General features: G+C 37.7%; 2 protein-coding genes across 4 annotated transcripts in view; one reads left to right on the forward strand and one right to left on the reverse strand.

Annotated features, from left to right (window-relative positions):
• pvalb7 (parvalbumin 7) overlaps nt 1-25,020 on the reverse strand; it is a 71,347-nt gene that overhangs the window by 29,478 nt on the left and 16,849 nt on the right. The window contains exons 1-2 of one of the 3 annotated variants that reach the window (XM_087302512.1): nt 5,200-5,776; nt 5,048-5,099 (exon numbers count right to left, since the gene is read on the reverse strand). The gene's annotated coding sequence lies outside the window, so the exon portion shown is untranslated. 3 annotated transcript variants of the gene reach the window in all.
• Nucleotides 5,463-25,020, forward strand: part of ncf4 (neutrophil cytosolic factor 4) — a 45,205-nt gene continuing 25,647 nt past the window's right edge. Inside the window, 6 exon segments of the mRNA NM_205711.2 lie at nt 5,463-5,546; nt 7,970-8,054; nt 10,322-10,475; nt 17,726-17,796; nt 19,331-19,458; nt 21,243-21,291. Coding sequence (NP_991274.2) covers nt 5,515-5,546; nt 7,970-8,054; nt 10,322-10,475; nt 17,726-17,796; nt 19,331-19,458; nt 21,243-21,291 — 519 coding nt within the window. The 5' untranslated portion in view covers nt 5,463-5,514.

A 25,020-nucleotide genomic window follows, 5' to 3' on the forward strand; every position in this document is an offset into this window, starting at 1 on the left:
AGTAAGGCCACACCAAATCTTGGGGTGGCACACTAAAAAATTAGGAATTGTGTATATATTGTGAATAATGAGTAATGTTATGTGTGTGTATATATATATATATATATATATATATATATATATATATATATATATATATATATATATATATATATATATATATATATATATATATATATATATATATAATTTTTTTTCTGGTAAATGAAATAATGAAGTTTTAATTAATTCCATTAAATACTCTTAAAATATTACATTTATTCCTTGAAATAATTCAGCAAGTACAAGTGCAAACCAAATAAAAATCAATATTTAGTCTAAAAACACCTTTCAGGTAAGTTATTTTTCTCATACATTTATTGTACAATATACAGTATATGCCATGTCTAAAATTCATGAAGATTAATGAATTAATTAATAAAACAAACAAATGAACAAACTGAACAAAAGACATTACTACACACACACACACACACACACACACACACACACACACGCACACACGCACACACACACACACACACACACACACAAATACATGTGCATATTATACAAATCCTAATACTATTATTTATCCATCAGGCACAATATATTACTACATGTTCTTCTTTTGATGTACCTTTTTGCTAAATACACCCAGTAAATCATTCATTAAGTCAACTAGCAAAATAATGGAGTTGCTAAATAAACTAGAATCTACAGCTGACTTCAAAATGTATCTATTTATTTATTTTATTTGGATTTATGGTTTTCAATAAGATAAAACAAACCAAAAAATTAATTAAAAAAATAATCATTTCTTAATAAAAATCTCAGTGAATCAGCTTTGTCAGTAGTGCTGATCAAATCACAATAATTTAGAGCCTGCATTTTATTAATTAATTTATTTATTTATTAAAATATTGTGAATTTATGCAAGTACATTTAAATTAATAATATCACCAACTACATCATATCGGGGCACCCCTGATTTGGCATTGTACAATTTCTAATGTAAAACATTGCGATGGATGATGGCATCGTCGTCGTAGGCAGCGATAAATTACTTATTTATGAATAATTCATTCATAACGAATTAATTATTTGTGGCCTACTGTTTCAACTACCTGACCTGCATGGTTTTTGTTTTACCCTTAACCAAATCCTAAATAAAAAAACATAAGTTACACACAAATTACCACCTGTCAACCATTTTTTTCCGCTGCAGTCTGGCAGGAATAGGAAGAGTGATCTGTGTCATAATAATGGCATCGACAAACTTGGTTGGTAAAAAAGCTGCACAACCAACAGCAACCAACCAACAGTATCTGAAGTTTTTACTAAAATTACTAAGTACAAGCGTGAAAGCGAAAGACTAATGCAGTGTACTGACGCTGTGACAGGTGACCTGACAGATTCAAAAGACTGAAGAGTCGTTAGACAGAGACAAGATGAATTAAATATCATGTTTAACAACTACACTGAGACGCGATCCAGCGGTACATCCTTAATATATTGTCTAACATGCACTGCTCTTTGGGCTGACTGCTGGAGCTCATATGCTGCAACGCACAACAGAGTGTTTGTGTGTGTGTGTGGTCACGTGAAGTGAGTTTTCAGCAGTATATTGTGGAAGGGGGCTTTTTTAGAAATGCTAGGTGAAATGCCAGTGTGGACGTGGATCATTTTGTTCTAAAATGCTATTTCAAAACTAAGACGTATTAGTGTAAAGGGGGCATAAGGAATATTTTTTGCGAGTGGGTTGCTGTTGCGATGGGGGCGGGGGGAATGGACGACCCAACCCTAATCTAAATTACCAAAAAACATCTCAAAATGCATGGCTTGGATGCAAAAACTAAAACCTAATCCTCCTTTTATAAAACAGAAGTACCTTTTGAAAGCAATATGTGAACAAAACTGACAGTGTAAGGTCATATTGATGATTGTGAAAATTCACAGAAAGTAAGGACCATGGGAATACTACAAAGACGTCAAAAGATATATTGCCATATTTTTTCTGTGATATTGGCTCAACCAATACCAAATGTTGTGGGCATGGATTTCTGTTTGCCTGACCAATGACAGAACAGAAAGGAGGGTTCCAGTATTTTTTAAACTTCATTTCAAAAGTTCACACTTAGCTGATGATTGATTATAAAGCTTATTTGGCATGCTCTCCCGGGAGAGAGCCCTGAGCTCATAAGATCCTCGAGCCCGGGGCTCCCTCCTGTTGCAAGGCGAGAGGGGAGTTTGAGTTCAGGTAGATCTCGAGAACTCCCTTGTCATGGTGTCTGAAAAGCAGATAGTAGTTGCTCTTTAAAGAGATAAGTACTTGGTAGGAGCATGTCTTATGCTGCGTTCACACCGGATGCGTCACGCGCGTCAAGCGCGAGTGATTTACATGTTAAGTCAATGCAAACGCGCGAATAGACATGCTGCGTCGCGATACGCGCAAATGACGCGAATGGCGCGGTGCAAATAGCGTGATACGCGCAAGGCGAAATGAGCGTTTGACGCACTTAATGAGCGTTTCGCGCAAATCTCTCAAGTTCGAAAATCTAAACTTCAGCGGACATTCGCACCGCGTTAGCCAATCAGAAGCTTGCTCTTGTGGGGGCGTGATTGTGACGTAGAACCTGTTGATGGTGTCCCGGGGAAAATCCTCCAGGCGACACCGACAGCAAGTCATCAAACTCGGCTTGGCTCAGTCAGAGGCACCACTGAAAGTCTCTGTCATTCAGGTTCAGTTTCTGGAGGAGTTTATGAGCTCACAGAGCTGGATGCATCTCTGAAAGCATGCAGTGGACTCAGACAGGGCTGGCCCGTGGCATAGGCAGTATAGGCAAATGCTAATGGCGCTGTACATCCAGGGGGCGCCAGAAATGAGCGGGGGTAAGTTGGTTTTGTTTTCAATATTCCTGACACACATTCAGTGATAGATGGCAATAACTCAAAAACCTCTTACCCTAAAAAGATCTAAAGTGTGTTTCCTACAAAAAGACAAAGCTGGTTATGTTTCACAGCTGTCTTTTTTTTTTCGCTCAATATTACGAGCACTGCTCCTTTTAGCCTGGGATATGCGTTAAGCCGGGAGAGCTGAGCTCGCGCGGAATGGAGCTCTCCGTAAGGGACCATCGGAAAAGTGCTTCTTTTTTTTTTTTTTTTTGCTCTATTCTGCTTGTTTTATTTTAAACACAACTAATTTTCTCTTAAATGAGCACAACAGTTACTAAAGTAGTCGAATGCTTTATTCATTCATTCATTATAGATCTGTGCATTCTTACATTAACACCTCTGTTATCAAACAAAACACAATGAGAGATTCATTTGCTGCTCTTCACTAAATAGCAAATACAATTAAAAGTTAAATAGATTTTATAGCTTTATTTAATTTCTGTATAGGCCATTGATTTTAATAGGTTAAACCTTTTATTTTATTGTCAATATTTTCTATTGTTTGCTATGTATTCTATCATTTGAAGCTATTTGTTGTCCCATATTTTAACATCCCAACGTTGATAGATGACATAACATTGCTAATCATTATATAGCTATAGTGCTATCTGTTATAATGTTATGGAAGGGCACAGATGTTTTGGAAAATAGTAATATTAATGTAACTACCCCATCATTCCTTCCTTAAGCAAATGTGTAAATATTAGATCTATTCAGCAATAATGTTAATTGCATTGGCATATTTATCTGACATTTTCCTAGCTTGTAGTAGTCGATCAAAAAGCTGTTTAGTTTCTTTTGACTTCACACTAGCAGTGGAATTTACTGCGATGTGACAGGGCGCCACCTGAAATCTTGCCTAGGGCGCCAAATTGGTTAGGGCCGGGCCTGGACTCAGACAGGACCCTAAACGTATCGACGATGTTTTTCAGTCTCCATAAAGCACATTAACACTGTTATTTTCTTAATAAAATCCATGTTAGCCATTTAGCTATGAAGCTAGAGTCACCGGGCAGACAGAAGCCCTGCCCATCATGCGAATCCGCGTCTTTTCTGAAGTGAATTTGACACGCGATTGAAGCGGATTTGACGCGCAAATGAAGCAGGGGTTGACGCACGAATGAAGCGAGTAAACTCAAATGTTCATGCGGCTATTTACGCGCAAATATCGCAATTTATCCGCGTGTACCGCGTCTGGTGTGAACACAGCATAAGGTGTTGATTTGGGTTAGTCAATAAACTTATTTTGCATATTTTTGGACGGGTGAGGGAAACCAGGGGACCCGGAGGAAACCCATGTGAGCACAAGGAGAACGTACAAGCTCCACACAGAAACGTCAGGTGGTTTGGTAAAGAATGGAACCAAAGACGTTCTTGCTGTAAGGCAACAGTCCAACGCACAGGGGCCAAGGTGCAACCCATCTAGGAAGAAGGAAGAGTAGGGGTGGAAGGGGGGATTCTTCAAAACCAAGATAGCTGTGATATGTAACCTAGAGCATTTATAGTAGCTTAGGAATACTCTGATTGGTGCACTGTAAACTGGTTAATGCGGGTCCAGCCGCAAGCAATCATGAGCATGTGATCCTCTCGAAATTAGATCATGAATAATCTTCACTTACTACCTTAGTCTTATGTAGATATATTTTTTCACTACTGTTTTGAAAGTGAACCCCATGAAAGGAGTGAATACATTAAGGATGTATTTACATGTACTAAAAACTAAAATGTTCTTGCCTTGTGTGTTTTTTTAAACCAGTATACACTTTATATACACTTGGAGCAGCAAACATATAAAGTCCAGCATTGCTGTTTTAGTTGTCAAGACTGAACAAGAGCAAGTACAGTACTGCAAAGGGGCCCCGTGTGATAGGGGGTCCTCAAAAATTGAGGTTGTTCATTTCTGCAATGTTCTTGAAGGACAACTGATGATTGTTCAATTTGAACTAATGACCAATAAAACTAGATATAATCCCATTTGCTGTGCAGGACTATGCACATGCATGAGGTCACATTTTAAACAAATTCCTGTTTCTGTATAATGTATGTAAACTCTAATGTCATTTTCAAAAACATTCATCCAGACATCTAATGTTACATCAATAATCTGTCTCACCTGTTGACAGCTTGAATTTCTCTCATACTGCAGCATTTATCTGGCCACTGAACTGAAACAGAAAATGACTGTACTGAAAGATACACAACACATTAAAAACAGGTTTTTTGCCACTTTTATAATCTAAAAATAGAATTACTAAAAGTACATGCCTTCCTTTCATTTTCATTAGCAGATAAAGTTTAAATGGGCGCTCTCTTGGTCGTCGAGTCACGTTTTATTACTGTGCGTCGAGTAAAAAAAAATTTGGAAACTAGAAATTTCGAGCCTCTTCAATGTTGGTTCCAAACTGTGTAAAGTACTCTTGCTAACTCGTCGTCCGGGACTCTTTCAGTTCCTCTTTGGTTGTCGTGCAACAGCAACTGTAAACCCGCCTCAGTAAAACACTAACAGCTTCACTTCCACTTTATCAAACATTCTCTCCGTCTGCCTCCGCCTGCGAGCGCCTGACTCCCGCAACATCCAGCATGTCTCTCCCGCAACAGCTGCGCGACGAAAGGTGAGAGAAATTGTGTTTTCATTTATGGTTACTCATGAATAATATTCATATAGCGTTAGAGATCCCCGCTCTCCAGTGGAGTCATTCTGGGGAGTAAGTTAGCTAACGTTAGTGTTTACCTTTTAGCTGAACTTTAGCTAGCCTGCTCTATATTTATTAGGTTACTATTGCACTGTATTCCAGTATATACTATGGAACATCATCCAGAGTACTGTCAAGTGTACTAGAGTGATTACTAAACTAGATAAGGCTAGTTCACCTTTTTTTTTTTTTTAAGTTTTTTCAGTGTTCAGTAGGCAAGTTAATTAGTTTCACAATGGTGATCATGAAATAAATAAGGACAATAATGTTTATTTTATTAGTTGTTTGTTTTTAACCCATGCCTGCTCTACCAAATGGTTGACCATATTTTGACTGTTTTAAATAATAAAAAAAACATCAACAACAAACAATTACACTTGATGTTGGTTTTATTGTAAAAAAACAAAAACAAAAAAAAAACAGCAGCAACAAAACATGTTAAATGAGAATCTGAAATATTTGATGGCATACTTCAAAAAAAAAAGTTTTGATATATATATATATATATATATATATATATATATATATATATATATATATATATATATATATATATATATATATATATATTATTTTGATTATGCTTTTAATTAAATTGGTCTTACACTTATTATTATTATTATTATTATTATTATTATTATTATTACACAGATTTTCACATTTTTCATAGTGTATTAACTCTGGTTCTTTTACCATAAACCGACTTATCAACCATTTGGTTGGTTGATATTTTAGAAATTGTGTTATGTGTCGCCGCAATAGCCTGTGGTTGGCACACATATGGAGTTAAAATCCCGGCTCAAGGACATTTCCCAACCCTTCCACTTTACTTCCTGTCTAATTACTGTCTCATCTAATAAAGTCCAAAAAATAAAAATAAATGATGGGATGTGTTGGAAAAAATAATGCATTTAGTGTGTTACTAGCGCATTTGAAAACTATTTTCTTGGTGGGGCAGTTAAAGAGCTAATGAATACCTTTTCTTAAGGAAACTTCTAATGCAATACCCTTGAAACATACCACATCTTTGTTTTTTTTTGCCCTCCCCCAGTTTTTAAACAAAATAAAAGTTTTGATAATTTTTTGAAATATAATGTGTAAGTGTGGAGCATCTTTCAACATCTGCCAACAATAATGAATTATAGGTTTAAACTTTACCTCATTTCTCACAGTTTTGAACTGTGTTAAAAGCTTATGGCTGATACATTAAAATGTATCAGTTTTTCCATCTTACAATCAAAGTTTATGTATTTTATTAATGTTTTTTTAATAAATTTTTTTTTCATGAATGTAGACAACCTATAGGTTGAACAATTTGAGCAATCTTTTAGTTATATGTAACGGAGGCCAGCTAGTAAATGCTGTGCAGATAAACCTCACTCCTCTGACCTCTAAAGGTGCTCTGGCATTAGCTGCTAGAGGCCATGGTCTTTAGCTTCCTTGGTAGAGCAACCAACTCTGATGCGGAAGGTTGCTGGTTTGATATCAGCTTGGAGCAAATTGGGTGGTGTAGAACCCGGCGGGGTTACATATACATTACATTCACTTCCTTTCACTGGAGTTGATGGTGGTAATTCTCAGATTACAGAGAAGTTTCTTTCTGTGTTTCAGAAGTTTTGGTTTGGTTAATTTTTTACAATAAGATTGAATTATTATATAAAATAATAATTCTTTCGAGCCACCTTGAGGGCAACACGGCAGCTCAGTGGTTAGCACTGTCGCCTCACACCAAGACGGTCGTTGGTTGGAGTCCCAGGAGGGTCAGTTGGCATTTCTATATGGAATTCGCATATTCTCCCCGTGTTTACATGGGTTTCCTCCAGGTCCTCCGGTTTGCCCCACAGTCCAGAGACATGCGCTATAGGTGAATTGGAAGAACTAAATTAGCTGTAGTGATGAATGTTTGTGGATGCAGGAGTGTATTGGTGTTTCCCAGTAATGGGTTGCAGTTGGAAGAGCGTCCGCTATGTAAAACATATGCTGGATAAGCTTGCAGTTTATTCCGCTGTGATGACCCCTGATGAATAAAGGGACTAAGCTGAAGGAAAATTAATGAATTGGTCCAAATTGACTCGGAATATGAAAATAGTACATATTTTAAAGGTTAACAAAATTGCCATACAGATATTTACAATAACAACAATGATATAAAAAGTAGAAATTATAATAATTCTTCAACAAAAATGTAAACTATGTTACACACACAAACACACACATTTAATTTTAGTCCTGTTTGTAAGTATAACTCAAATCTTTTACTCAAAATTGTATTGAATAAAAGCATACTTGGAAAACATTTATTCTGTGGTAATAAAATTGTGTCATATTTGTTCATGCTACAGTGATTTTGACCAGCTTCCAGACAACATCCCAGTCACCGCAACTATTGCTGATATCGAGGAGAAGAAAGGTTTCATTGTTTACTTTGTGAGTTTCCCTAGACCTGAACCCCCTGCACTTCAGCTTTCCTCCAGTCTTTTCTTTAATAATCTTTTGGTCTTATAGTCTGACAGTTACCTGTGGCTTATGTTTAACCAAAAGCATACACCTAAAACAAGATGTTCAAAGATAATCATAAAATACTTATGTTAAGAACACACATTCTTGCATCATTTTTGTTATTTATTTATATTTGTGCCAGATTAATATCTTAAGCTGTTTTGTCAGTGAGTTTTTAACCTTCACAGCAAAATGTAAGTAAAAATTGTAAAAATCTAGATTTTTTGTCTTGTTTCTTAAAACACAGGAAAAAATGTTTTGTTTTCAGAATGAAAATGTATAATTAAACGTGTTTAACCTAAAAAAAAGCCTGAAAAATAAGTGTAATAATCTCATTTCAAACTAAAAACAATATTATTTTACTAAGGCCCTGTTTAAACTGCCAGATAAATGTGACCCAATTTAGATTTTTTGCTCATATGTGACAGATGGGAACTGTTCTATTCCTGTGTAAACAAGAAAAAAAAATGCATTGCATTCAGATATTCAGAGATTGGTTTCAGGCCTCCTTCATATGTGGAAATAAATCAGATATAAATCACATATATGACAATGCGACTATCATGTAAACAGGTAGATCGGATTTATTGAGGCATTCCGTTTTGCACGTCATTAAACTTGCGACAATGTGGTACTCTTCCCTGGTTTAATGACATAGAAGGAAGAGCATGTGTGGAGATGCCGACGCAGTAAACAACAAAAACAGAGAAAACATGGAGGAGGAACGTGGTCAGTGGTAAACTGTAGGCGCAAGCTGCGATGACAGCCCTTTCCCTCCTCATCCGCCTTAAAATCATTTTAAAGTTGGGCGAACTTCGCATATTTTGCAGAGCTAAAAGCAAGACAATTTCTTCCTGTGTGGCTAGTGTGACGCAGATGCTAGAACCCGTCTTTACGTATACACGACGTTGTAAATTGTATGGCAAGTGTAAGCACATGAATCAAACAGGTGTAAACAGACAAAAAAATCTAATATAGGCAACAAATCAGAAGTGGGCATTTAAAGCTAGATTTAAGACACATCTCTTTGCATTAGCATACACATAAAACACAAATGCTGTTAAAATTCAAATCCTGTCAAGGATTGTTGGTCTGCATTATTTAGGGCAACGGGAGCAGGGAACAGTTCCTAAAAGACATAGTTTGCGCTTATGTTAGTCTTTTTTTAATTAATCCAGAGGTTTCTATAATCCTGGATCAGGCCGTATCCTGAGCAGCTGCTGTGGTGGTCTTGGGGGAGTGGAGAGCATGAAATGGTCATGCACAACTGAGCCTGGTTTTACTCGAGATTTTTTAATTCTTCGCCAATTGTTGAAGTTTTTTCCTCGCTGCTGTCGCCACTGGACTGCTTGGTTCGGGACCTGTAGAGCTGCGCATCGATGGATTTGCTCTTCAGTGTTTAAACTGCCAGCAGTGAATATTAAACCACACAGAACTAAACCGAACTGAACCTCAACACTGAAAACTTGACTGACACCGTTTCAATTTACTATGGTATTCTATGTGAAGCTGCTTTGACACAGTCTGCATTGTAAAGCGCTATAGAAATAAAGATGAACTGAATTGGAAAAAAATAAAATCAAGACCTGACAGTGTTAACGTGACCTTAGTTACCCACTGGTAGATAATTTAACTTGTAATGTAATGTGTATTGATATAGTCTCTCCACACCACCACCATTGTGCAGCATCCACTTGGATGATGCCACAGCAGCCACAGGACAACAGCGCGAGTGTGCTCTCCACACACTTACTATAGGTGGAGTGGAGAGATAGTGATAGAGCCAATTAGGTGGATCGGGATGATTGGGAGGCCATGATGGTAAGGGCAAATGGAGGGAATTTGGCCGAGACACTGGGGTTACACCTTAACTCTCTAAGCAGCGCCATAGAATTTATAATGACCACAGAAAGTCAGGACTCCCATCCTGGTACTGACCAGGCTCAGCCCTGCATGCTTCAGTAACCGGTCTTAGGCTGCTTGGTGATATGTTTTGATGAAAAAAATTACTCGATTTTGACAACTTATTTCTGAAAACAAAACAATATTTTTTACTTTTGAAATGCTACTTGATTAAATTTTTACAAGATATCAGGACTAGAAACATGACAAAAACTCTTAAGTACATTGCAGTGTTCTCTCTCTACTACACACCAAAAAAATTGACTTGGTTATTGTTTATCACCTTCTTGCAGAGTTTCGTGATTGAGGTAAAGACCAAAGGCAACAGTAAATACTTAATCTACAGAAGGTATCGAGAGTTCTTTGCTCTGCACCAGAGTTTGGAGCTCAAGTACACAGCTGAAGCCCAGTCGGGATACTACAACTGCCAGCTACCAACCCTGCCAGGTCAGCTAATGCACAGACTCAAATAAATCACAGTGTTGTAGAAAAATCTAGATTCAGAAGCACAAGAAACATACAAACAGCAGCTAAATATGGCTGTCACGATTACCATAATGCATAATCCCATTCAGAGGAAGAGCCATAGACCAAATCTGAATTTAACTATTAATAAACTCAGGTACGGAAAATGAAAGATTTATTAAACATAAAAGTCTGCATAAAACGCACATTGCTGAGACTTTTGTTAATTTGACTATTTTAAATTTCATTTGGTTCCTTTTACAACATCGATGTTCTAATGTAATTCAAATATAGTCTGTTAAATAGACTTGAGCGCTCATTTAAAATGCTGGGGTAAAATTAATTTTCAGATATTAAAGCCATGGTGGGGAAAAGGGAATATAACTCACTGCTTCTTGCTTCAATCAGGCAGTGAAGATCATGGATTTTTAAAGAAAACTGACCTTAAATGCATTGATTTTGTAAAGGCATACGGTTCACCGGAAGCAATTGAACTGGGTTATTTAAAATTATAAGTCCTTTTGCATATACCATATTGAAATGGAAAATGAAGTTGGGGGCAAGGCTTTCTTTTTGCAAGTTATTCCCTCTTAGCAAACTAATGATAAAAGGGTCTTGGTTAAGAATAGATAGTGAAGCCATCAACTGAAGAACTGCCACTCCAAATGCTAAAGCAAATGGACTTTGATTAAAGATTACCAAAACAAACTGTTAACTTGCACAGATTAAGGACCAATCGCAATTCCTCTCCTTAGCCCTTCTCCTTAACCCTACCCCTCGTTTTGTGCGTTAACGTGAAGAGGTAGGGGTGTTCCAATTCTCTTTAGCTTGAAGGCGTAAGGCTAAGGCAGGGATGTTCAAACTCTGTCCTGGTGGGCCAGTGTCCTAGAGTTTAGCTCCAACCCTAATCAAACACACCTGAAGCAGCTAATCAGGCTACTAGAAACTTTCTGGCAGGTGTGTTGAAGCAAGTTGGAGCTAAGCTTAGCAGGACACTGGCTCATCAGGACCGAGTTTGGACATCCCTGGGCTAAAGGGGAGCTAGATACCCCTTCAATCAGAGATTTTTCAGGACCACTCTCGAAACTAAGGGGCTAAGAAAATTTCCCAGAATACACCAGCCACAACGGCAGCATAGCTGCTGCAACCGGAAGGAGATAAGGAAGTAAGGAATTTTTACAAAAAACAAGCATATGTTTTAATACATTCATAACCGTATTCATGTTTTACCATCATGCATGATTTCGCTATCTATAATCCACAATAGTAACTCCTGTATAGTAGTCCCACAACATTCAGTTACTCGATGACACTGGAATACCTTGTCAGAAAGGTCCAGTGGTCTTTTTACAGTGTCTGGTATAATGTTAATGTTGTTTTTTGTGTATTTACATAGATGAATATGGCCACAGTGTAAATATACAGTATAGTTACAAGCTTATTGCCACATTATATCAGTATGATAACATGATTTAAATACCAAAAAATAACACAACTTTAATAACTACAGCAGTTGCGATCGTCGATCTCATATGGAGTAAGAGATTGCGATGACATATGATGACATGTGAGGGTGTTGTAGTGCTGTCCCATTTCTTAGGGGTACATTTTGAAGCCCTTCCCCTTCACACTCTGTTTCAAGGGTATGGGTACAAAAATTTAATTGGTATTGGGCCTTAGTGTTTACCTAAATAAGGTGTACTAGCAAAATAAACATTGTCAATTTTGATTACAAACTGGCTTTCAAGAGCTGAACAACCCCCAGTGTGCTTCAAGGAAAATCAGACACCAAACAAGAGCCTTGAAGGCTCACTTTTAGTTTCTATAGCCTTCTTACAATGTTGCTACATACCATGACATACCTATTTTATATTGTTGGTATCGACAGTCGCTGTGTCAGATTATGCTTTTTGTCTAGATAAAATTTTGATGTGTCATGGGTACCAAATATGCCAGAATATTGACCTTAATCTTCAATGCGGAAGTGCCCTCGTTTTTGCGATTATTTTAAAACTTTCTATTCAGTTGACTATAGGAGAAATGGCTACGAATAATAAACGGCAGAAATGGTTAAACTGCTTTCTCTACAAACAAGTGTGTTTATAGCTATCCATGAAAAGTATAATAATGTAATAAGAAAATATCTGTTTGCAACATCAAGCAGCATACCAAGCTGTTTATAACGTCTAAAAATTAATGGAAGTGAATGAGAGCGGAAGTCTTGACCCAAAAAGATTTCAATGATTGCACCTGCAACTATTGTGTGTACGTAAAGAGAATAATATTGATACATTGCTTTGCGATCAATCATCAGGTGACATTTACAATGACAATTGCTGCATCCCACAGATGGCAGTTTTCCTCATATAGTATTTATGTGTGTTTTCTGAATGAATAATAGATTAATATAATATAGATAGATAATTCTGCAACCTTTCTAGCAATAGCTGTAAACAAAGCAGCTCTGCATTCACAAACACTAATGTTACCTAAACTAAAATGACAACAAAACGTTCAGTAGTCAGACGTTTACCTTAAAAGGTATATTCATATTAAATTTATGCATAATTTGTGTAGTTTGCAAAAAAATCCTGGTAAAATCAGAAACATATCATGTTCTTTAAATCTGAAAGAGGCTTTAAAAAGAGGTGTTGAATTCTGTCCAGCCTCTTACAGCTTGCTCCAACATATCTGCCTGGACATTCATACTGTAGCAATCCTGAAGATCTTGATAAGCTGGTTTAGGTGTGTTTGCTTAAGGTTGATGCTAAGCTCTACATAAGGGATGGGCAACTTTGGCCTTGGAGGGTCACTGTCCTTTTGACTTTAGCTGCAACCCTAATCAAATAAACATGCCTGTTGCTTTCTAGTGATCTTAGACGTTTATTAGCTTGTTAATATGTGTTTGATAAGAGTTGGAGTAAAACTCTGCAGGACAGCTGCCCTTGAGGACCAAAGTTGCCCATCCTTTCTCTATGAGAGCATTTTTAATTACTGTTCCTCCAGATCAGATTTGCTTGTGTCTGTGTCTGGTGCATCTTGATTGTCGTTAGGTCTGGCATTATAATAACTGAGATCTTACAATGTGACATAGGATTATGTTCAGAAAGTCTGAGAAGCAACAATTTTTAAAGGATTATTAAAAATTGAGCTGGGCTTAAGATATAAAGATACAAAAGCTGTTACTGGGGCAGTACTTTTACTAAAAGTTGTACTTTTTATATGCTGTTCCAATATGGATTCTTTAGGTGCAAACAGTTACAGTATGTTTCTAGAGAATTATTTGTGAAAATGAAAACATTATTTATGTAAGATGGAAGCAGAAGGGCCCTGGGACTTAAGATGCATTCAATCCATAAACTAATGGTCACAAAGTTAAAGATGTGTTACAGGGAACTCAAAGTTTGATGAAAATCTCCTCACAAATGTTGGTGTAGAGAATCCTGAGACAGATGTTCAAAAAACAATGACAAAACAGCTCCTAGAGCAGGGACGTGCAGACTTGGTCCTGGAGGGCCGGTGTCCTGCAAAGTTTAGTTCCAACCCTAATCAGACACACCTGGGATAGCTAATCAAGCTCTTACTAGGCATTCTAGAAACATCCTTGCAGGTGTGTTGAAGCAAGTTGGAGCTAAAATAAGGACACCGGCCCTCCAGAATCAAGTCTGGACACCCCTGTCGTAGAGAATCTGCTTCGAGATGCAGTAGTCACTGCTTTACAGATTGTAACTGAAACCAAATTAAACACTTAAATCTAAGATTTTTGGGATTACCATTATATCCCAAACTTGGTCCTGGAGGACCGGTGTCCTGCAGAGTTTAGCTCCAACTCCAATAAAACACACCTGAACCAGCTAATCAAGCTCTGGCTAGGTCAGGCTTGCCCAAACTCGCTCCTAGTGGGCCGGGTTCCTGCACATTTAAGTCCAACCCTAATTTAACATACCAGAACCAGCTTATCAAGCTCTTTCTAGGTATACTAAAACTTCCAGGCAGGTGTGTTAAAGGAAGTCGGAGACAAACTATGCAGGACACCGGCCCACCAGGACTGAGTTTGGACACCCCTGGTCTAAGTGTACTAGAAACTTCTAGGCAGGTATGTTAAAGGAAGCTGGAGCTAAACTATGCAGGACAGCGGCTGTCCATAACCTAGATAAACAAAGCAATTGTCGGAATGGAATAAAAGTACTAAAAATACAATATCCAGTATCACTTCTTTCTGGACCCTTTAGACTTAACCACAATACCTTCTACTGTCTTACATCTGATCATAATCAGTTACTGTATATGGCAATTATCTCTAATAACGTTGCTTTAGAGTCAGAGTTCACTCCTTAGGTGGACTTTGTCATTCGAGTGTTCATAGTATTTCCTACAAAGTTACTGATTTACCGAGAGTTTTCATATTGAAAAGGAGAAAAGCAGAGAAAGAAGCATCCTCACACAAAAGTTTTGCACATAAAAAGAAGCCTGCTTGGTGGTTTCCTGACACCCCACAGCATCATAAGTGGGGAGAAAGGGGGCCAGACCTCATAGGCATAAAAGGCTTGGTGGGACCCACAGTGAAATGATCACAAGGGGACATCCACCCCAAATCCCCCAGATTCTTAGCAATGCCACTAGAACCCAACATCATCAACTACTACATACTGGACTAAACACCAAACCCATTGAAGTAGAAGCAGCATCGACTCTGTCAGGTAGTGTTGTCATGATACTGGAATTTTGGTACCAATTGGTACTGAATTGTTAAAAAAAATGTATTTCCTGCTAAAAATTTTTTTTAAATAAGTAATAATTAGTTAATTTAATAATTAATTTTTTAATAGCAATAAGATAAGATAGTGGAGGACACACAGTATTGGGAGCAGAGAGAGGGGAAGAATCAAAATAAAACCTCGAGCCAGCAATTGAACTCATGTCGCCGTGAGCACTATGGTGTTATATGTCAACGCACTTAACCACTAGGCTACTTGCGCTTTATTTTGATGGTCCATTTGAGTAATAGTAGAGTGTCCACTTAATATCTGTTGATACAGTCATTCAACAGACATTAAACTGACTATAAGAAACTTTGCAAGTACATGTCAACATACACCAACCTTTACCCAATGCCTAACCCCAACCTAACAGTCTACTTATGATCTAATGAGAATTAGTTGGTAGGTAACTTAAATTTAACAAATAGACCATTAAAATAAAGTGTGACCACATTTTTTGCTAATATTTAGCCACAGGTATCAATCTCAGTTCCACAGGTCTGCACAGTTTAGTTCCAACCCCAATTAAACACACCTGATAAAACTAATTGAGTCCTTCAGGCCTGTTTGAAACCTACAGGTAAGTGTTTTGGACCACGGTTGCAAACTAACTAGTGGCCCTCTAGGAACTGAATTTGACATCACTGATTTAAACGTTTCAAAGCAGCATTGACTAGCTGGTCTGTTTATTAGCATGATACAGTATACGAGCGATTTGCTGATGGATTGACTGATCATCGTGGCTTTGAAATGCTCCCGTGGTATGTATCTGTGTTCACACTTGGTAAATGGTGGTGGCCTTCACGACCAATCATAGTCATTTCTGTTGAGCATGTAAACACAATTGACTCTCCAAAAGACTGATGAAAACGGTCTGTAGTGAGACTTTAAATTGTGAATTGTAGCTCTGATATGGACATAAGGCTTATAAATGACTAAAAAACTGCTGCGGGTGAAGTTTAGTGATCGCAAGTGCTCAGATTGTGATCACATCTTGGTTTTGTTCTGTTGATATGTAATTTTAAATATTGGTAGCTTGAAACAGATGGAAATATGATTGCTATTAGTATGACTACTATGGCGAGGGCTTAAATGGAGCAGTGCCCCTCACAGAGCTTGATCCACGCTGGCATTTCTCTAATTGGGTTTTAGGTTTTGGAAAGGGAAAACAATTTCACCACCCCGTCCAAACTTTTAGAAACTGGTGTCAGAATTGCACAATCCATATGCACCCCGATTTGATTAGTTGTCCCCGCTCGTAAGCTTGACAGGCCTCCTTCGCGTATTAGCTATGGTTGCTAAGCCAAGATTGGTGTGTGGCGGTTTTTCGGGTGTGGCTTCGCGAAGAGTCGATTGCCAATCAGGAGTGTTAAGGTGCCAATCAGGAGTGTTACTCAAATGTTATTTGGAAATTGGGGTTTTTAAAATTCCAGTACCAAAAGGTACTGAATTTCCAGTATCTTGACAACACATCAGTGTAGTAGTGTTATCTACTTTGTTTCATTCACTAGTCTCTAATGTCTTTACCTCTTCTCTGATCACTTTTTGATCAGCCTTATGCTTCAGCTCTCTTGCTGAGTCTCTCTTTGTCTTACGTCCTTTTTTCCTGCCTGTCTCTTCTTTGTCTTTGACCAAACAAGAATGTGCATAATTGAATTCAGCAGAAAGGAGAGGTCGTTCTTTGGCACACTACCCACAGTTTCATTAAGGTCACCTAAAAACTGCAAGCCGACAGGGTTCAGTCTCTCTGTGACTTTCCACAGACGATTCCTGCTAGCTAAACATTGAACCCAGTGGAGTCGAGTTAATGAGTTAAAAGCCCAATTATATTTCATATTAGCCCTGGATGTTACTGCGTTCATGACAATTGATTGGCTAAGCCAGCGAGTAATATGATTATGCAATATTATGCAGTGGTAAGATAATTGGAAGTTTATATGAGGACGTTCTGCTCTGATGTGGTATAAAGAGACGTCTCTGAGCTTAGCTAATATTTCACTGATGCTTATTTAATGCAGATTTATAATGGGGTATTAGAAAAGATAGACAGCTTAAGAGACATCAATGGAAATTAGAATGAGATTTATTTGAGATGAAAGGGAATTATTGCGTAGCTATTCAAATGGTTTAAAAGTTGATGCAATCCAGCTTGGACGACTTAATCCTCCTTAGTTTTTTCTTCTTCTCCCAGTTGAATTTTAGAAAGTGGTTTTGAGAACAGCCCTTCTGGTCCTAATAACCGACCTCTCGTCATTGTCTAACACATGTGTTATTAACATTTCCGTTGGGTGAAATCAGAAATAGGAATGATGAAAGAAATTTAGCGTAATATTTGGGCATGGATTACGCTAAGTGCTAATTAGCGCTAGCAGTAAAGCGATTCGGAATCGCCCTTTAGCTAGCTTTTGATTGTTTAGCTCGCAAACTAATTTGTTTTGAGACATAAATAGTTGTTTGTTTGTTTCGCCACAGGTAAGGTATTTATGGGAAACAAAAAAGAGATCGCAGAGAGCAGAATCCCGGAGCTTAACAGTTACATGAAGGTGAGTCAGTCTTGAAATTTGAAAGGCTTCAGTCGCATCAATGTCATGCTGTTTTGGTGGGAGTTGTGTTTGGTAATTGTTGCATTTTATTTGGGGGGTGTAATCTTTGCAATGCAAACACTGTTGAGTTACCAAGAAAAAAAAAATTTCCCTTTTATGGTACTTCTCTTTTTTCTGACCATCTGTCACACTTCTGATTTGATCGGAGGGTGTTTCAGTGTTCTGTGAAATCCATAGAAATCCCCACCAAAGTGTCATTTCCCACATACTGTAGCAATCTTATACATGGAAGTATATGCAAATTACACATATAAAATGAATGTCAACATGTCCAAATTTAATTTAAATAATATAAAAAATTAGCCCTTGAATCTGTTTGGCTTTTTTATTTTATTATTTTTATCATGATTATTATTTTAGTTTTTTAATTTGATTGGCTAATAGCAATATTCTGCAAATAACAGCACTCGTCCAGCCTTTTAACCCTTCACCCTTGTGTATTACTCCGCCCACATACAGTGACAAGCAGAGGACACTCTACAGTTTGACAAATATTGCAGCTCGTGACAAACTAACTGAACAGCCCTGCCCTAGAGGATAAAAACGGCATAATTATTAAACAGGTAAATGACATTCTAAGTTGATCTCTCTCTTTTGTATGTTGTAGTGCTGTATTTATACCATATAATTGTAGTTTATTGAGTGTGAGATGGGACTCGCATATGAGGAATGTATCTGAAATGATGACAAAACAGGTGATTTTGCTTACATTTTAAGATTATACAGCTGAATGGCATGAAATGCAATCTAGAGAGATTTCCTAGTATTTCTCTGTTGCAATCAAGAGATCACGATAACTAACCCAGAAAAAGCCAGAGCAAAGCAAATACCACCAGATTACTATGGTATAAATACAGCACTACAACATACAAAAGAGAGAGATCGACTTAGAATGTCATTTACCTGTTTTATAATGATATGACCAGCTGTAGTTTGAAACTTACGTTGAAAAATGCTGTTTTTCTCAATTAAGGACTTATTATGCGGCCTCTGCTGCCATCTTGTGGTGGATCAACAACTGTCTTTGCTCTGCTCAGTATGACCAGCTGATGGTCCCAAACGTGCTGAATCTTGGAAATCAGAATATTTAAAATATTCACTGTCCTGATGAACAAACTGCATAGCTGCAATCTAAACAACTACATTCTTGACTAAAAAAGCCTCAAAAGTACATTATGTTGTCCAACAGCTGCAATATTTGTTAATCTGTAGTCTTCTGCTTGCCACTCGTGTGAACGGAGTAATACACAAGAGTGAAGAGGCTGCACGAGTGCTGGTGTTACTTTAATATGCTAGTACTTTAAAATAACTTGGTTAACTAGGCAAGTTACGGTAATTAGGCTAATGATATTGACCTTAAAAAAACTGCTTTTATTCTAGCCAAAATAAAACATATAGACTTTCTCAAGAAAAAGAAAAATTGTCGTAAATATTTTCATTTTTAAATATTTCATTTTTTTTCTATCTCCTTTAGCGGTTGCTTTGTCTGCCTACTTGGGTGCTCTTGGATGATCTGATACGAATGTTTTTCTACCAGACTGAGTCCGACAGCCAACAAGTCCCCCGGGCCCTGCGCCGCCTGCGGCCCCCCACACGCAAAGTGTAGGAGCCTTCCCACAATCCCTTACTTCTCCTTCCAACACCACTGCATACTTTACTGGATTCTGCTGTGCTACTCTCTTTTTACTGCCAGCTCTGTGGAGTTATCATTTACTGTACACCTAGTGATACTACTAAGCAGTGTTTTTTCCACAAAACACCACTTACTCTCTGCCTACTGACATGTGATTATGAAATTCGATAATATTAACACACATTAATACTTAAGGCCTGTACCATGAAGTCAGATTAGCCAGTTCAGTTTCAGGTAAGTTCACTCAAAAATATTTTTGCTGTTTGTTCAAATCACTTATTTGAAAAAACACGATTCTTGAGGGTTTTTTGGGACAACTTAATTGTTTTATGTTCGATCAACATAACATTGTAAAAACATTCAGTTACCTTAATTAATTTGCGAAGTGATGACATGAGATTGTGTGGGACCCAGCATTTTTACAGTGTTTGCACCAATTCTGGGTTTTAGGTACAGTACCATGAGCGTAGCCAACATAGACTCATTCTGAAAACGTAGCCCTATATACTTCACGAATCACGAATTATGTATGGCTGCATTTCGCCTTTAAAACGAACATTATGGGGCGGTATGACTCTTTTCGCTCTACCAACTGACCATGAACCTCCGTATGGATGGCTTTTCCACTGTTAGCAGTTTGTCCAGTAGCTTGCCACGTATTTCGGTGGACTTAAGACGGAGAGAGAAGTTGACCACGATGACAAGGTTCAGGTTCGTCAAAGAAAGGTTCCAAAAATCGGGTAAGACAAAAACAGAATCCAAAAAATAAAATGGACAAGTAAATAACAGAGTGAGAATGTGGTAAAATCTGAAAACATGGTAAAAATCTAGGGGCTTTTCTTTTTCTAGCTTACTTTTCAAAACACTATTGGTTGTGTTTAGGGAGATGGGTGGTCCCTGGTTATATGGTGTTTCTTAAAACACTATCGATTGGGTTTAGGAAAGGGGGTGAGTGAGTGAATCAGACGGTTGGTCATTGGTCAGTCAGTCGACAACGGCCTCTGGTGGATTTGCAGAAACAAAAACTGCAAACAAACGTACCTCCCAGGGCGTATTTGGCGCTCTCCAAAAAAGTATGCAGAGATACGTTTTCAGAATGAGCCTGGGTTGAAGGTAGCTCAGCTCAGATGCTTCATAATGTCATGGCAACAAAGACTGATTAAAGTCGAGCTGCATTCAAGATACCTAAAACCCCAGATTGGTGCAAACTAAACTGAAACATAACTGTCTAGCCAGCAAATCCAGATTCAAGGTACAGGTTCAAGGTGGAAACCAAACCTACAGTAATAGTTATGTTGCTATACAGTAGTTTACTTGTGGGTTATTTCTCGCCTCACGCAAAATTAAATTGTTGTACTGTATGTATTAAATAATACATATTTAATGTCGCAGCCTCTTGCGATTAGCCAATCGCAATGCGATTGCGATTCAATTAAATGCACAGCTGTAATATATGCAGTATAACACACTTTACTATATAATGGTTGAATATTTAACATTTTCTTAACTTTAAACTATGGCAAATATAGTTAAAAACCAAATGATAAGTTCTAAGTTGTTTTGAAAGAAATATCAAAGACAAAATTGGTATTTAAAGCAATCTCTTAACCATGAAAGCGGAACTTCTGACCATAGAAATTCAGCTGTTGGTTTTATCAGCCTTCTACTTTTTCAAAAACGGAGACAAAATGTAGAAGCCGCTTCTTCTGTTGTTCATCTGAAGTTCACAATGCTCTCTCTTTTCTCTTACTAGAAAAACTGTGAAGCCCAAAACAGACCTTCTCTCCGCGCCCAGAGCAGAGGTACATCAGCGTTTCCTTGGAAACACTTTCAGTAACAGCCTACACTCCGCATACTACACATACTTACATACTCGTGTGCAGGCACCACACGAAGCGCTGACATTTGGTCAGGAGGTTAGAGTATTACACAACACACACACGCTAACTTTTGTTGCAAAACTCTCACATGTTGTCAGAGGATTATGACAGAGCTCTTGTTTATGGGATTGGTAATGCTCCCTAATTGCTCCTATCTACTGTATGATGATTTGTGAAGTCTTTTTATAGAAAATATTGATAATTATTAGCAATATTGTGTATTTACGGGTGTCATTTGGTTTGGTATGCATGGATGTCCAGCAGCATTGGTATGCATGGATATCCAACAAATACAGTGTTGTTTTAAGCACCGCATGCATGTTTGGAAATTAATTTGAGATATTATTATAGTATATAATAATGTACTATTATATTATTACTGATATTACTATTATTATTACTAGCTAGTATTACATATCTGCATTTTAATGAAACAATATTGATTCTTAAAAGGCAAGATCAATCTTTTTTTCCAGGGGTTCCCAGTTTTTTAGATTAGTTCGATCTTGGGATTTAAAAGGCTGTATCGATTTGTTATCGATTTAAGTTTTTTTTTTTTTTTTACAAAAATGTGTTAATTAAGCCGTCATCTCATGTTCAGTCAGCCACAGTGCTCCAAATACCAATTAACCTACCTAAATTGTTGCTAGGTGTTGGTTCCTTCAGAAAACTTTAATTGATATTTGAGGCTTTCTGGCTTAAAAAAGACCCTAAAAATATCACCCTAAAATGTACCCTAAAAATATCAAAACAGATCATTTAACTTACTTTAACAGTTTAATTTGAGAACAATTCTGTATTCACAAACCCAGCGTGAAGGATTTTTTCATAAATCACAGCGATCTAGCTCACAGGTTCAGCTGATTATCTTTATTATTAATATAGTATAAAATCAAAAATCATAGTATTTTGGTGCGCTTACAGTACATTTGTGTCCTTTTGAAGCTTGAAAATCCTATATATTGCAGATATCTACTTTAAAGTTCTTCAGAAGGAAGTCAGTCACTACATAATTGAGACAGCATTAGTGACATTTAAATTTTACATTTTGGGTAAACGGGGTGGGATGGTGGCTCACTGGTTAGCATTGTCGCGTCACAGCAAGAAAGACGCTGGTTCAAGTCCTGGCTGCGTCAGTTGGCATTTCTGTGTTGAGTTTGCATTTTCTCCCCGTGTTGGAGTGGGTTTCTTTCAGATGCTCCAGTTTCCCCACAATCCAAAGACATGCGCTATTGGTGAATTAAATAAGTTAAATTGGCCTAGTGTATGTGTGTGTGTAAATGAGAGTTTGTATGGGTGTTTCCCAGTACTAGGTTGTGGCTGGAAGGGCATCCGCTGCGTAAATCATATGCCAGAAAAGTTGGTGGTTCATTCCACTGTGGCGACCTCTGATAAATCAGACTAAGCTGAAGGAAAATAAATGAATGATGGGACCATCCTTTTAAACAGATACCAAAAAAGATTGCTATGAATAAAGAAATTGGAACAGGGCGGAAACCATTAATGGGGCAAAAATCTGACCCAGAAACAGCGACACACATGCACACAAATCTCTATCAGTGTCTCTATGAGAGTAATGTTACAGAGACGGAATCTGTCACAAGATGAGCAATCAAAACCACTCAGCTTCAGTGTCATAGTGTCAGGAAAGCAGATTTTGACACTTCCTCCAGAAACTGTGTGGTGTTTGCCGATATGCAGGGGAGTTTTGGGTGGTTGCCAAGGCTTGCTGTGTGGTTGCCAGGGTGTTCGGAGTGATTTGAGTGGACTGCCGTGCAGTTGCTAAGGTCTTCTGGGTAGTTGCTAAGGTGTTGTGGGTGGTTGGTTGCTGGCCCAAGTCAAAAGATCTCACCATCGAGTGTCTTTCTACTCTCGAAATACGGCTCAGGTCTTTTCGTCAATCGTAATTATTAGTTTGAAGTTGTGTAGAAAAGTAATGGTTAGGGCAATTTGCGTACAATGAGATATAATTAGGGCCTGGGCACCCTCTTGGAATTCCCCTTCATATTGTTTTCCTTCATGGATAGCTATAGACTTTCAACAAAGTTCACCCAAGTTATATTTCAAGTAAATAAAATCTGTATACACAAGGGGTGTGCATGGACAAAATAATCATATTGCAATTTTTCTTTGGAACAAATTTTGCAATTGCTATATTATTGCTAATTATTATTATTTTGGCAACTGTTTTTGCTTTTTTAAACAAGCTACATACATACATTCTATACAGTATGTACTCAGTGCTTCTTTTAAACCTTCAGATATATTTTTCTCCACTGTGATCTTCTTGGAAGAATGCTGTTTGAAAACATTGACTTTTCATTTCAAAGTAGTCATCAATAAAGTGAACCGTTAAACTCATGTACAGCTCCATCGTTCTGCCGGACCACAATCTGTATCTGTGGTCATGGCGAAGTATTTCAGCTGCTTGAGCTTGTGTTCAACGCCCGCCTTAACATTTCTTGTACATTTCAGGAATAGCAAATTGTGTGAAATGAGTGTGAGATAGCAGCTGGTATCTTTTGTCATGTGTTAGTATTAGTCTTTGGGAGCCATCTTTACAGACGATGTGCGCAGGCGTCATATCTTTGCATGTTTGATTGCGTCTGTAATGTCTTTGTGTGGTTTTGATTTTATAAAACACAGTGTTTGCAAATGCTTGAACAGTGGAAAGTTGTTCAGTCTGTTCTGGCTGGCTTTTGTTTGTTTCGATTGACTTTGCGGACATGCATTGATCGTATATTGTTCCGTCTTGTTGGAATAGTAATTTCACAAGTCTTTAAATTACCTTGCTCTGACACATCCTCTCCTGAATCCAAAATACTCCCAAACGACTGACGTTGGATTTTTCTTCGGCACTAAACCATTTTTATTTTGACCTGCATCAATATTTTATGTTCTTTCCTCCCGCTCGCCTATTCGGTTCTCCTGCTCAACTTCATTGTGCGAGGAGTGAGCTGGTTAACATCCTTGTCCTGCTTAGCTGTAATTGCCCGTTGAGTTTGGTCAGCTCTGATGGGTTAACATATTAAAATCATGCGCAAAAGAACGTATTATGGATAAAAAATCGAAATAAATTAATAAATAAAATTGCAGGCTTATGCGGTTTAGAAATCGCATGTGCTTAAATCGCTATTTTTTGTGATTGCGAATAATTGCACAGTATGGAAGTTTTTTTCCTAACAAAATAACTGGTATTGCGGAGTCGGTTTAAGGATTTTGTTCACCATTTTGTGATGTCAGCTTCAGGATTTGATTCACCATTTGCGGAGTCGTTTGAGCATTTAATTCACCACTTGCAGAGTCAGTTTGAGGATTTGATTCATTATAATCAAAAAACCATACAGGACAACTTTTATTGAATGTTTTCTCTTAACTCTCTTTCTTCCACCTTCCCCTCAGCCTTTCCTCTTACTCCTTGTCTTAATATATTCTCTGCTTTTTTTCCACTTTATCCCTCCATTTCTCCTTTAATCTCTTTTATAAGTTCACCTATCAGTCTCGCTTCCTTCTTTCGCTTTCTCACTCCATCCCTTAAGGCATCTGTTCCTCTTTGTCCTGTGGAGTACTTGCACTCCCTCATTCCAAATTTCGGTCTCTGTGTCTCCAAGTGCTTTAAAACCAGATCACTGTTTTATCATTCTGCTCGCA

The sequence above is a fragment of the Danio rerio genome, chromosome 22, assembly GCF_052040795.2.
Source record: "Danio rerio strain M-AB ecotype USA chromosome 22, GRCz13ab, whole genome shotgun sequence".
Classification (NCBI taxonomy): Eukaryota; Metazoa; Chordata; class Actinopteri; order Cypriniformes; family Danionidae; genus Danio; species Danio rerio.